At 53.7% G+C, this 13,096-nt stretch overlaps 1 protein-coding gene across 1 annotated transcript in view; it reads right to left on the bottom strand.

Annotated features, from left to right (window-relative positions):
• CMIP (c-Maf inducing protein) overlaps positions 1 to 13,096 on the bottom strand; it is a 237,977-nt gene that overhangs the window by 85,071 nt on the left and 139,810 nt on the right. The window contains exon 2 of the mRNA XM_029213509.1: positions 6,463 to 6,588. Within this exon, the coding sequence (XP_029069342.1) occupies positions 6,463 to 6,588 (126 nt within the window). The remainder of the gene's footprint in view (positions 1 to 6,462; positions 6,589 to 13,096) is intronic.

Raw genomic sequence — 13,096 nt, forward strand, 5'->3', positions numbered from 1 at the left:
ACGAGGTAGGAATGCACAGCCATGGGACTTGTGTCACTTCCGGTGGAAGCCTTGACGAGCCAGCGCACGACTGAGGAGGTCCCTTCCCCCTGCCCTGCTGACCAGAAAGACTGCAGGTGGAGCGTGCTCCCAGCAGACCCATGATGGACATGCAGCAGGAGTGAGAAATAATCCTTTGCTGTTTGAAGCCACTTAGAATTCGGGCTGCTTGTCACTGCAGCATAACCTTGCATAACCTGGCTTGCTTTGTTTCAGTCTGGCTTTCACACAGTGTGTACAACCCACGAGGAATGCTCTCCCTTCACCCCCTCCCTCAATGCCTGCTGAACTGTTTACCTTTCGTGTCTCACCTGAAATGTCAATTCTCTGGAATGCCTGTCTGAGTGGTGCCTTCCGCCTCGCCACCCTTGACCACGTCAGGTGATGACGCCTCATTGAACAGGTCGCGCTGCCCTGTGATCGCTTGTCTCGCTGTTTTTCTTCCTGTCTAGCCTGTGGGCCCTGTGAGGTCGGGGACCCTGTCTGACTTATTCAACACTGTGTCCGTAAAACTCAGATGTTTGTTAAATGAAAGTTTGGCTGACTTGTTGAATGAATGAATGAATGAATGACTGGATGGACACATGGATAAATGGATAGGTGGATGGACAGATGGGTGAACGGACTGATGGATAAATGGATGGGTAGGTGAATAGATGGCTGGCTGGATGAAGCATCGGTATACCCATTCTGTTCACTGAAGAACATTTCATGTGCAGTAAACTTCAAAAGAACTGTCCAGCCTCGATACCCTCTCTTCCCCATGTCATATTTGACGAGGGCTCTAGAAATAATCAAGGCAGTCTTTTCCTGAACACCTGCTGTGCACCAGGCGTAGTGCTTAAGGATTTTACATGTAATATCGCTGATACTCACAGCACCCAAGGAGACAGGTATTATGGGTCCGGTTTCCAGATAAATTGCAGGCCCAGAGAGGTTATCCTGCTGCCCAAGGTTACAAAGGTAGAGAGAGCATGGTAGAGCTGGGCTGGGCCTCTGGCTGGTCTGAGCCCACAGCCTGCTCTCTCTGCAGCTGGGCTCCCAGGAACCGGGCTGGGGAATCTGAAAGCGCCGTGCTGATGAAAGGGAAGGCTCCAATCACCAGGAGGCCCCGCACCGCCAACAAGAGGGTAGGCCAGAAGTTTCCTCCAGAAGAGGGGAGGCGACCTGCGCATCCTCACAGCTGCGTCCCCTCTCGATGACGGAACCAGAGAGGATGCGACATCCCAGAGGGGATGGGTTCATCCTGCTCCTTCCTTTGGCTTGTCTAGTTTCGAAGAAGGATAGGGGCTGCTGAGGGACGTCCGGAATCCCAGCACAGGCATCTCTAAGTGCCTTCCAGGGGAATGGAGAGCGCACTGGGCTGTGCCCAGCCTGGGGGACAGAGTGAGTTTCCGCCGAGTCACCACACTGACGTGTGAAGGGCTGAGCCTGAATGACCCGGCCCCACGGGACACAGGGCCCACCTCTGAGTCCTGAGGGTCACTCAGCGGAGCCCGGATCCAAGGCTGGGAAAGACCCCTGGAAGCAGGCAGGCCTGCTCGGGCAGGCGCCGACCTCTCCTGGTGATAAAGCTTTCGAATACCGAAAGGGCCTCGTTCCAGGCAAATTCTGCCTAATTTCCTCTTCGAAAGTTGCCAAGTTCTCCCTCATTGTTGTATTGTCTCGAGAGGTGAGATAAACAGCCAAGGGTGCACCGTGGGTGGGTGAGCGTTCCCAGGTTCGCCTTCCCCGGCCCAACTTCTTTGGGAAAAAACAGCACGTGCTTTTCAGGCCGGAAAGGTCTTTCTCTCTGGCTTCCAGTAAGAAGGGCACCCGCCCTGTCCCTGCCCCTGCCCCGGCTGCCAGCGTTTGGGATCAACAGTTGCCTGGCCTCCTGAGGGGCTTTCGGGAATGTCAGGGAGAAGAGCGGGTCTTGGAAGCCGTTCCAGAAAGCAGCAGCAGCAGAAGCTCGTGGGAAAGGGGGGGCGGGCAGGCCCCCTTGCTCTTGTCCCACCCAAAAGCTTGTTTTTCCGAACAGTGGCCTCTGTCCGCTTCTCATCAATGAGTGGAAACCCGTCTGGGAGGCAGAATTCCCCGGAAGGTGATGTGCCGCCACCCAGTTCTTTAATCGCCGCTCGCTCCCCGACCCCGCAGGCGTGCAACGAGCACCCCGCAGGATGCTTTCACGGCACTGTTCATGTACTCGTGGAGATACTCCTCACGGTGAAATGCCAGCCGAAAGGGCATTAAGGGAAGAAGGAAGATAAATAGGTCCTTTCTGCACCCGGGGATTCTAATAACATGGCATATTAGGGAGCTCACGCTGAAATACCACAAAGCATCCAGAAACACACCGATTGGACCCAGGCTGGAAGAAGTCTGGCGCCTTCGCCTGGTGACTCGACCTGCTGGCGTGTTGCTCGGTGTCTCTGAGCAGAGCAGGGGAGGCGTGTCCGCCTGAGAGCGTTTCTTAACCTTCCTTGAACTCAGTCCCCAGGTCACTTCCCAGGGGTCTGAGTGAGGTACCGAGTCAAATTCTCATAAAGCAGCTGTGTAAGGACGTTGTGGGTAGAGGGGCAGGGAGAGGGGAGGGAGAGAGGAGGAGAGCGTTAAGTCCAGACACACAGAGAGAAGGGCTCAGGTGGAGAGAGAGGCCTGGAGAAAGACACCAGAGGAAAAGAAACTACAAGAGAAGCAGAGAGCGAGGTATATCAAGAGATAGAGATGGGGAGGGGAGGGGAGAGATGGAGAAAGAAGTGTCAAAGAGAGTCAGAGGGAAACAGACATACGTGGATACCGAGAACCTGAACGAGACAGAGAGACCGGGCACGCTAGGGCAAGGACCCCTGTGACCCCCAGACATCACCCCTACATAGAGAACGGCTGTGCCACACGCATGATGGAACCCTACTCAGGGACGCAGGAATGCTGGAACCCTACGGACCCCCCCTGCATTCTCAGGCTATTTCCCATGGCGGAAGCGGTGCACGGAGCATGGGGTCAAAATGAAAAAGTTCTGGGGTCATATCCTTTGTGTGATGATGCAAACGTTCTCCATCGGCACAACAGCGGCCACGGGCCACACGTGTGTCCTGAGCACTCGGAACACGGCTAGGGGACTGAGAAACTGCCTTCTTGATTTATTAACTTAAATTTAAGTGCAAACAACCCCGTGTGGCCAGTGGCTGATGTAGGGACAGCACGGTTCACGGCATCTTCACCCTCTGCTGACCAGAAGCACCCAGGTGAAGTGTGGCCTTGACCCCCCGAGCACACCTGGCTGCTTCTCGGTCCTCCCCCGCCCGCCCCCCACTGGAGCAGGGAAGGCTGCTCTGTCACGCCACTGCTCTGGCTCCTGTCACGGGACTCAGGACCAAACCAAAGCAGAGGATCTTACTGACCGTCCCAAGAGCATGGGAGGGACGCCCTGCCTGCCACCTCCGGGCACCACCCCGGGCCCCACGGGACCCCTACCCCGGGCTGCCCCATAACCATACGGACCTCCCAGCCTGGAGCCCATCTCCAAGATGACTCGAACCTGCTTTCATAACAAGACGGCCACACGCCACCCATGAATCACAGGAGGGAGAGGAGGAGGGTGACGACAAGAAGGAAGGAAGGTAGAAGCGATGGAAATGACAGTGACGGAGAGACCGAGGCGGCAAGGGCAGGGCTGCACCCACCTGGGCCTCCCCGGGGCGGAGGGGACGGGCGGGCGGAGGCTGCGAGCGCTTCCCGCCCTGGCTCTGAGTCCCGCCCTGGCTCCCGCAGGTGCCTGGGCTGTGACGGCTGCGCCATCCACTGGAGCAGGGACCCGGTGAGACAGGGGTGCGGAGCAGCCGCAGGCCCGCCCGCCCACCGTCAACACGTCAGGGGGAGCTCTGACGTGAGGCCACCGCGGGACACAGCCCCAGCCGGGCGAGTCATCACAGCCGGCCCATGGCCACCGCCAGGATTAAAGGGACATTCTGGCGCTGCCCGGTGACCTGCATCCTCCAAGCCACACTGCCCCCTGTCCCCGGGGCAAGTGATGCTCAGGTCCTCCTTGGGGGTAGGCTGCCCCTCCAGCCCCCAAAGCAATGAGGCCACCCAGCTGCCTCTACCAGGGGAGCGACCATCACACCCAGGGAGCTGGGGGCTCGGGGCCCTCCCTCCTCCAGCTGGGCTATCTCAAGGTTTCCCTCCATCCTGCCTGCCCGTGGCACTCACGGATCCAGCACCCTCTGCCCTGCAAACAGACTGATCCCTCTACTGGGCCACCACCTCTTAGGAGCTTACGGCGACTCCCTACTGCCCCTCAGAATGACACTGTGGCTTCTCCACTCAGCTAACAAGACCTGTATGATCTGGCTGCGACCCAACAACTCCGGACGCATGGGCAAGGCCCTGCATCCACCTCCCCCTCTTCTCCACGGCAGCGAAGGCCCCCTCCGCCACATTCATGCTTCATACCCCCTTTTCCCTCTGCCCGGAGTGTGTGGCCCCCCATCCTGGCCCATTCCTACTCATCCCTCTACACCCAGCTCTAATATCACCATCCCGGGGGGAGCCTTCTTTGGTACCCCTAGGCCCAGTGAGTCACTCCCTGCTCTGGGCTCCCAGTCCTTGGGGACAGGCCTCTATTTCAGCTGCTACCTCTGCAGTCATTTGTTTATGGCTCTGTCTCCCCAGGGGGGCCCAGGAGCTCTTCGAGGATGGGGCCGAGGGGCTGACTCACCTCCCCACCACCAGCCCTAGCACATGGGACGGCAGGCTCAGTGCTCCGTGATTCAAACTGTAGAGAGTGAGAGATTTAAGAAGAAAACAGACAGGCAGGTGTGGCTCTGGTGTCTTCCAAGAGACATCAGTGAATGACGGGGTTTTCCTAAAGGACGCTTAGCTGTTACATGCAGCTTCTGGGGCTCGGCATTCCTCAGAGGCCAAACTGTGTGCCTCTTGGCTCCAATGTTGTAAAACAATCCAGTGGCCACTTTTCAAACAAGTTTTAGGGGGCATCTCTTTGGGCTCAAAGCAGGTCTCCCCGGACTGACAGAGTTAGAAAACGTTCCTAGAAGAAAGCCCAAGGCAGACCATCCTCCCAATGGTGAGAGAGTACATTCTCTCGGGACAAGGAGTCTCTGACTTGGGGTCCCTGTTGGAAAGTGGGGTGGCACTCCCTGAAATGATACAGAACATGTCACAAGCATGTACTGCAGTAGCCATGTTATTATTTCTGCCGCAATTCCTTTCTTGATGGACCCACCTGTCCCTTCCCATGAGGTCCTGGTAGGGCTATCAGAGTACACAGCTGCCAGTATAAAGGTGGGCGTGTAACCCAGGGCAGGGCATCCCCTGGGGTGAATCGGACGATAGCACGGCCAATCAGAATCTTCCATGAGATTTTATAGAAAGATACTGAAAGAAAAATGCGTTCTCACAGTTTTTAAGAATTACAAGCTCCAAGAATGTAGTTTGAGGCTGCCAGAAGTCCATCTTTCCCACCACATGGAGAGCCTCTGCCTGATAATGAACCAGCACACAGAAGCAAAGCCAGGAGATAGAGAGAGGCTGAATATTAATGATAGCATTTGACTCCTGGGTCCAGCTATGCCTGAAGTCCTCTCTTAGACTTCCAGTTACTTTAATACAGTTACAGCATCAAATTCTCTTTTTGCTTCAGGTCTTTTTTTTTTTTTTTTTTTGCAGTACACGGGCCTCTCACTGTTGTGGCCTCTCCCGTTGCGGAGCACAGGCTCCGGATGCGCAGGCTCAGCGGCCATGGCTCACGGGCCCAGCCGCTCCGCGGCACGTGGGATCTTCCCAGACTGGGGCACGAACCCGTGTCCCCTCCATCGACAGGCAGACTCTCAACCACTGCACCACCAGGGAAGCTCTGCTTCAGGTCATTTGAATAATGTTTGCATCATATTCAACCAACAGTCTTGATCAATACACACAAAATGCACCCTTTTCCAAGGAGATGGCTCATATTTCCATCAGAGTCTCAAAAGACTGAGATCAATGAGAAGTAAGAAACCTCCCCACTCGAAGTACAGCAAAAGGTAGCATCTGTTGCTTACGTGCTTTCTACAGCCTTTTAAAGCCTGTGCCTGTGTGCCTCAGTTTCCTCATCTGTAAAATGGAGATCAGAAAACCTCAGTTTCCTCATCTATAAAGTGAAGATCAGAAAACCTATTTTTTGGCTTTGTTAAGAGCAATAAAAACACAACACGGAAAGCTCCTAGATGGTGGCAGGTACGCAGTAGGAGCTCCATCTGCACGCACTCCTTCGTCTCCCACAGTGAGCCCCAATTTACACCTTTCTTGTACTTGGAGGAGAAAAACATCCTAAGTTAAACAACCTTTCCTCTTAATAGTTGGCTGTCTCCCTCCAAGGGGTAAGAGGAGGGCAAGTGAGTGGGGATGGAGCAGAAACTGCTTGTTCATGTTTATTTATCCTACCTGCAGTAGGACAGTTCCCCCAGGAATTGTAAGCTGTAAACAGTACTTCGGGGCATTCTCCCAGGACAGCAGCTGAACATCTTCTATGGCGCTGTAGGAGACTGAATTTTCCATGTACCCAGTTGGCTGCAACAAAAAAAGAAAAAGCGAAGACATACATTGGTTACAAGATCAGGCACGATATCTGCACTGGAAAACATCCTCACTCTAGCAACAAGCAGACTGAGCTGGTACAGTCACTTGGCAACTCTGGGGACAAAAGGACTCCATCTTTCCTAGCTGGCAGCATCCAGCTGGAGGGGAGGGGGGCCATGGTGGACACCCGCCCATGTGTTGGGACGTGCAGAGTTGGGACCAGACTGGGGGCCCTTTGAGGGCAAGGCCTATGCATTGTTCCTCTGGGTTTCTGTGGGGCCCAGCACAGCCGGAGCCTGGACCCCTCCATCCCTCACCATGTCCAAGGCACCACCCTCTCCTGCCCAGAAAGTAGTCACAGCCCACCCACCCCCTTGGGACTCCTTGCTTCATCTCCCCCTACAGATTTGTGTCCTCCACTCGGCACTCGGGGCCGTGTTCCAAGTCGGCAAACTCGATCCCTCTGACCCCCTGCTCAGCAGCCTTCAGTGGCTCCCAGTGGCCCAACCACATATGCCACACTCCCATCCACCACCGACAGGGCCCCTCAGGAATGGTCTCGCACCCTCCTCCAGCCCCAGCCCCTTCGTCTCTCTCCCTTTCCGAGCACCCACACACAGACACAGGCCTGCTGACAGCACGGCAAACTCAGGCTGCTCTTTGGTCCCCAAAAGGCTGTGGTCCCCCCGATCCACCCCTGGCATCTCCTCTTCTACTCTCCAGACCCCATAACCCACCTGGTCGCATCCCTCCCTGTGCCCTACGTGCTTACCAACGCCCGCTTTGTTGGGGTTTGTTGTTTTTTTTTTTTTTGATGTGGACTATTTTTAAAGTCTTTATTCAATTTGTTACAATATTGCTTCGGTTTTATGTTTTGGTTTTTTGGCCACGAGGCGAGGCAAGTGGGCTGTTAGCTTCCCGATCAGGGATCGAACCCAAGCCCCCTGCAGTGGAAGCACGGGGCCTGAGCCACTGGACCACCAGGGAAGTCTTGACCATACCCATTTTAATTACTGTGGACGTATGCATTATCTGTTTGCTGTCTGCCTCCTTAGCCAGGCTGCAGCTCCGTGAGGTCAGGCCAGTGTCTGTCTTGGTCCCTGCTCTCTCTCCCCAGTGCCTGGTACGTGGCAAGGGCCCCATCATCTGTGCTGAAAGGGAGAATGATAAGGGCTATCCCCGGCCAGTGCTGGGGTAAGGGTGGGGCAAGAGAAATTCACAGCCACTCACGGCTGAGTGAGTTCCGCTGTCACGGGGAGAAGGCGCTAGGCACCAGGGGGATGCGCTGGCCACCGGGAACCAGCAGTGTCCTTGTCACTCTGGCTCCAGGGAGCCAGACTTCAGCAGAATCAGAGGTGAGTGCAACACGGCTGAGAAGAGTAACAGCTAACATCTCCTACGCTCTGACAAAGGCCGAGCACTCCCCAAGCACAGGGCAAGTGCTATCTCCTTTAATCCTCACAAGAGCCATCCCCACTGCACAGGTGAGGAAGCTGACACTCAGCAGGTCCTGTGACTTGCCCAAAGTCACCCAGCCGGGAAGGGGCGTGGCCAAGCTTGAACTCAGCTGCTGACTCAGGGATCTCTGCCCGGACCACTAAGCTGTGATACAAGCGATTTAAAATCGGTGGCCCAACAAGTGAATTTTACCCTGAGGATTGAGGACCTCCACGAGGTTTTTTATTTTCAGTTTCTGTCTGCCAAAGCTGAGGTACGGTGGTCGTGGCGGCGGAGGAGAAAAGGTTGAGGGCTTAGGCTGCCTCAAATCTCCCTGGTGCGATCAGTTACCACGCTCAGGAAGTAAGAGTAAATTGACCCATCGATTTGTTCATTCATTCATTCACTCGTTCATTCATCTGACAGGTATTTATTGAGCACCGGTTACGTTCCAGGCCCCGTGCTGGCTGCTGGGGATACAGCAGTGAACAAGACAGAAGCGCGGCAGGGCTAAGAGACAGCAAACAGACAAAATACCCAAATAAGTAAACGATTGGAGAGAGGCCAAGTGCGGCACCAACAATCAAGGTAGGGTGTGGCGACGGGTGGCAGAGAGCTGGAGCGCCGCGGAAAGACGGAGGGGAAGCGCGTCGCGGGGCCCATGGCCTGTGCAAAGGCCCAGGGGTGGGAACAAGCTGGGAGTGCTCAGGGAGGAGCAAAGGCCAAAGGGAGGGAGGGCGGGAAAGAATGGTCTTGAAGAGATGGGCAGGCCATCCCTGGAGGGACTGGAAAGCCCAGTGGGATTCCGGGGATTGTTGCCCTTGGGGTGGGCGTAGCATCACTGGGACTGCTGCATGGAGACAGGTGGCGGAAGCAGGGAACAGCCTAGAGGCTCTCGCATGGGTCCAGATGAGCCATGACGCTGCTGACACCCAGGCAGGGCGGGGATGAGGCAGCCAAGTCCATCTAGCCCTTCTCACCAGTACATGGGCCACCCCTCGGCACCAACCCAGGCAGCCTCTGTGTCCAACCAAGATGGCTTATCATTGTATCCCAAAGGCAGACACGTGGGCTCCCCTTGGCCCTTCTGCCCTATTCCACACCCCCTGCGCTGGCACGTTCTCAGTATTCTGCAGTACATGACTCAGCCTCTGTCCTGAGAATACCAGCGTCACCAGGGGCCTGGCGGATGGGTGACTATGCTTGCGCTTCTTGCTGACTGTCTCCCCTGCTGGTGTATCAGCACCACGAGGGCGAGAATTTTTACCTGCTCCGTTTCTTGTGCCTAATCCGCGCCTGACATTTAGGAGGTGATTGGTATTTCCTTAACAAATGAAGGAATACTTTCCTAAATAAAAAAATGTCCATCCGTGTTATTACTTACAATCACACGCATAACATACTTGGGAAGACACTTTGGTTAGTAGTTTCAAATATTAAATTAAAAATAAATTAATAAATTTTAAAAACTCTCCTTTGGGAAGCAATGGCACCTGGGTGCCCGGATGTGCTGAAGAGCTCTCCTTGGTGGCCCACGGCCATCTCTCTCCCTTTTCTAGGTCTGGCTGGGTCCCAAACCCCAGGCCACTGACCCCTTGATGCACAGAGAAGCCAGAGAACACGTACTAGGACGCAGCCACTAGGGCATCTAGAAAATCTCTGGATCACACCAAATGACAGAGATACAGAAACCCATTCCAAAAATCCCACAACGGTATAGAGCGTGACCACAACGGGGTGGATTTGATTATCCAAACTGAGCAAATGGCCAGCCTCGTTCCTTTAGAATTGCACCTTGGGCACATGAGCAGAAAGCCTGGAGGCTTCTATTTCCCACCACAGCCTCCTGGAGACGAAGACACGTTAAGGCCCTGTGCCGCCCAGTGCCCACCAAGCCCATGGGAACACCTTCCAGATGACCACGGCATGTGGGATGTAACATGATGGAGGGCCAGCTAACCACCTGTGCCGGCCTTTTTCTCGACCCCGCTGTAGCCTGTCTCAAGGTGGCCTTGACTAAAAGTTTCAGCACGGGCATTTTGCGGAAACGGGTATAAATAAATACATACTGTTTTTTAAAAGCGGATGCATTGCTGTTTGAAGCAGTATTGGCTAAAAGCAAAATTTGGAGAATCAATGAGACCTGTGTCTGAGCCACTTACTGTGTGTCTTTACGTAAGTTACTGCACCTCTCTGAGCCCATTTCCTCCAATGGTAAAATGAGAACTTAAGAGAGTATTAGGAGCCTTAAAGGGAATCCAATTTGTTAAGGGCTTAGCACAGCATCTGGAACATACTGAAAAACTCAATAAAATGAACAATTGTGAGAAACACTAACGTTTCTTATTCTGGGATCTTCCTCCTCTAAAGCCATAATTCTAGTCTAACCATGAGAAAAACAGCAGACAAACCCCAGTTGAGGGACAGTCCTCAAAATACCTGACCTGTACTCATCAGAAACAAGGAAAGTCTGAGCATCTGTCCCCGCCAAGTCTACGGAGACAGGATGACTAAACGCACTGTGAGCCCATGTGAGATCCTGGGACAGAAAAAGGACATTAGGGAGAAACTAAGGAAATCAAATATAGTGTGGACTTCAATAAGAGCATATCAGTACGGGTTCATTTGCTGTGACAAATGTCTCATGCTATTGTAAGATATTAACCATTGGGGAAAGGGGATGTGGGGTATATGGGAACTCTCTGTACTGTCTTTGCAGCTTTTCTTTGCATCTCAAACTGTTCTGACATAAAATGCTTATTAAGAAAAATTAACTGCTGCTGCTACCACTATTGTTGATCCTATTGCCATCATCATGGACAGAGCCCGGAGGGGGCGCCCCTGAGGCTCGCAAGGGTAACGGGCAGATCAGGATTGGAAGCCCCCCCACCTCCCACGCTGCTCCTTGGATGCAGGTGTGAGCTAAAGCTGACCAAGGACCTCCTTCACCCTGGGTACTTTCACACCGTTGGGATGATTTTACAGATAACTGATAATTCCCTGGTAATCTGAACATGATGATCAGAGCTACATCGGAGGAGATTCCTGCATGGGTTAAAGGCTGAGTTAAATAAAAAGGAAAAATTAAATTCTCTACTTGAGGGAAGCTAGGAAATCCAGCTCTAAGAGGTGCATTTAAGAGAACATTAAGCAGATTAAAAGTTATTTCTACATGTAAAAGCAGTGCAAGACGTACTGTATGATTCCGTTTGTATGACATCCTGGAATTAGCAAGAACTACAGGGGCTGAAATCAGACCAGCGGTTGCCAGCAGATGGGGGAGGGGACTGGTTACCAAGGGGCCTGGGGGAGGGGCGTGGAGGATCTTTTTGGGGTGATGGAAATATTCTGTCCCGACTGTGGTGGTGGTGATTTGACTGTACACATTTGTCAAAATCCACAGATCTGCACACTTAAAAGCGTGAATTTTACTGAATGTAAATTACAACTCAAACCTAAGAAAGGCAATGCGTGAATGTTCAAGATGAGTTGGAAGACGATAAATAGAATGAAATCTTTCAGATAAAATCATGATCAAGGCCTCTCATAAGCGCTTTGGTATACTGCCTTCCTGATTTTTTTTTTCTTTTGCGGTGCACGGGCCTCTCACTGTTGTGGCCTCTCCCGTTGCGGAGCACAGGCTCCGGACACGCAGGCTCAGCAGCCATGGTTCACAGGCCCAGCCGCTCCGCGGCATGTGGGATCCTCCCGGACCTGGGCACGAACCCGTGTCCCCTGCATCGGCAGGCAGACTCTCAACCGCTGCGCCACCAGGGAAGCCCCTGATTATTTTTTATACGTAATTTTTTTTTACAGGTACATATAATTCTGTAACTCGCCTTTTTTCACATGTTACAGCATATGCCCATTCCATATTCTGAACCCATTCTGAACATGCCCATCCCATCTTCAGAGCAACCATTTTAGTGCCTATTAAGTATTTGACCCCCGTTTGTCTCATCACCACTCCCACCCCCTCGCCTAGACACTGCGGTGGTTTCACTTTATGCTACTATAAACAACTCCACAATGAACATCCTTGTGAGACATGTTTTTCTACCCCATGTTTAGGATTATTTCCTTAGGCCAGATTCCCAGGAATGGAATTACTGGGACAAAGGGTAAGAGCATATTTTATGTTGTTGCCAAATTGCTCTCATTAAAGAGAAATTAAAGAGATCTGGGGAGTCCTGGCTAAGCCTGGGGGGCTTTACCCTGGGCCACCAGCTTGGCTGGGTCCTGCTGGACGCCACTCTGACCCGTGTGAGTTCTGAGCAACCGCCTGCTCGATGAGGGCCTGCAATGTAACTGCACGGCATGGGTGCTGGTGTCTCAGAAGTTTGCAAGCAGGGTCTTTTTGCAAGGGGGAGTCCTTCTGCAGGAGGGGGGTCCTTCTGCAGGGGGGCTTCCTTCTGCGGGGGGGGGTTCCTTCTGCAGAAGGGGGGTCCTTCTGCAAGCCAGGTCCTGGCTCTTGCTTTCCCATGGGAGTCGGGGAACAGGTCGGGGATGCCTTTGCCCTTTTGCTCTCAGGGACTGATGAGGGGCCAGGGTGGGCCCTGGTGTTGCCAGACAGGGAAGAGAACACTGCCTCCCTGCTTCTGTTTCTGAGAGGAGCTTTTTCCCTGTCCACACAACACCTGGATCTGGACTAGAGACAGCAGAGCTTGAAGGGAACTCATCAGGGCCCCCAGTGACCCCCAAAGGCCTTCAGGGTTGATGTTCCAAACTCTGTACCTTCTCCACTTTCCCATGTGGCAGAGTTGGCAGGGAGTGGGGTGACCAAAGGCCCCCTGAAAACAGCCCCTGACCTCAGCCCCTAATGCTGGCAGGATGCCACCAGGCTTCGCCTCCCCCTGCCTTTCTGGGGAGCCAGCTCCCTCCCGCCCAGACCTGCCTGCTTGTTTCCATGGGGATTTCTCTAAAAGCGAGTATGAATCATGAGTCTGAAGGCCCCCAAGACGAGGCTCTGGGCTGATTCAAGACACAAGTCGGGAAAGCTCCCGGCACCGTTCCTGGGGAGGGGGAGGAGGAGGGGGAGGGGAAGAGGGGGAAAAGGAGGGGG

Source organism: Monodon monoceros, unplaced genomic scaffold, assembly GCF_005190385.1.
Source record: "Monodon monoceros isolate NGI ecotype Baffin Bay Population unplaced genomic scaffold, NGI_Narwhal_1 Super_Scaffold_10, whole genome shotgun sequence".
Taxonomy (NCBI): domain Eukaryota; kingdom Metazoa; phylum Chordata; class Mammalia; order Artiodactyla; family Monodontidae; genus Monodon; species Monodon monoceros.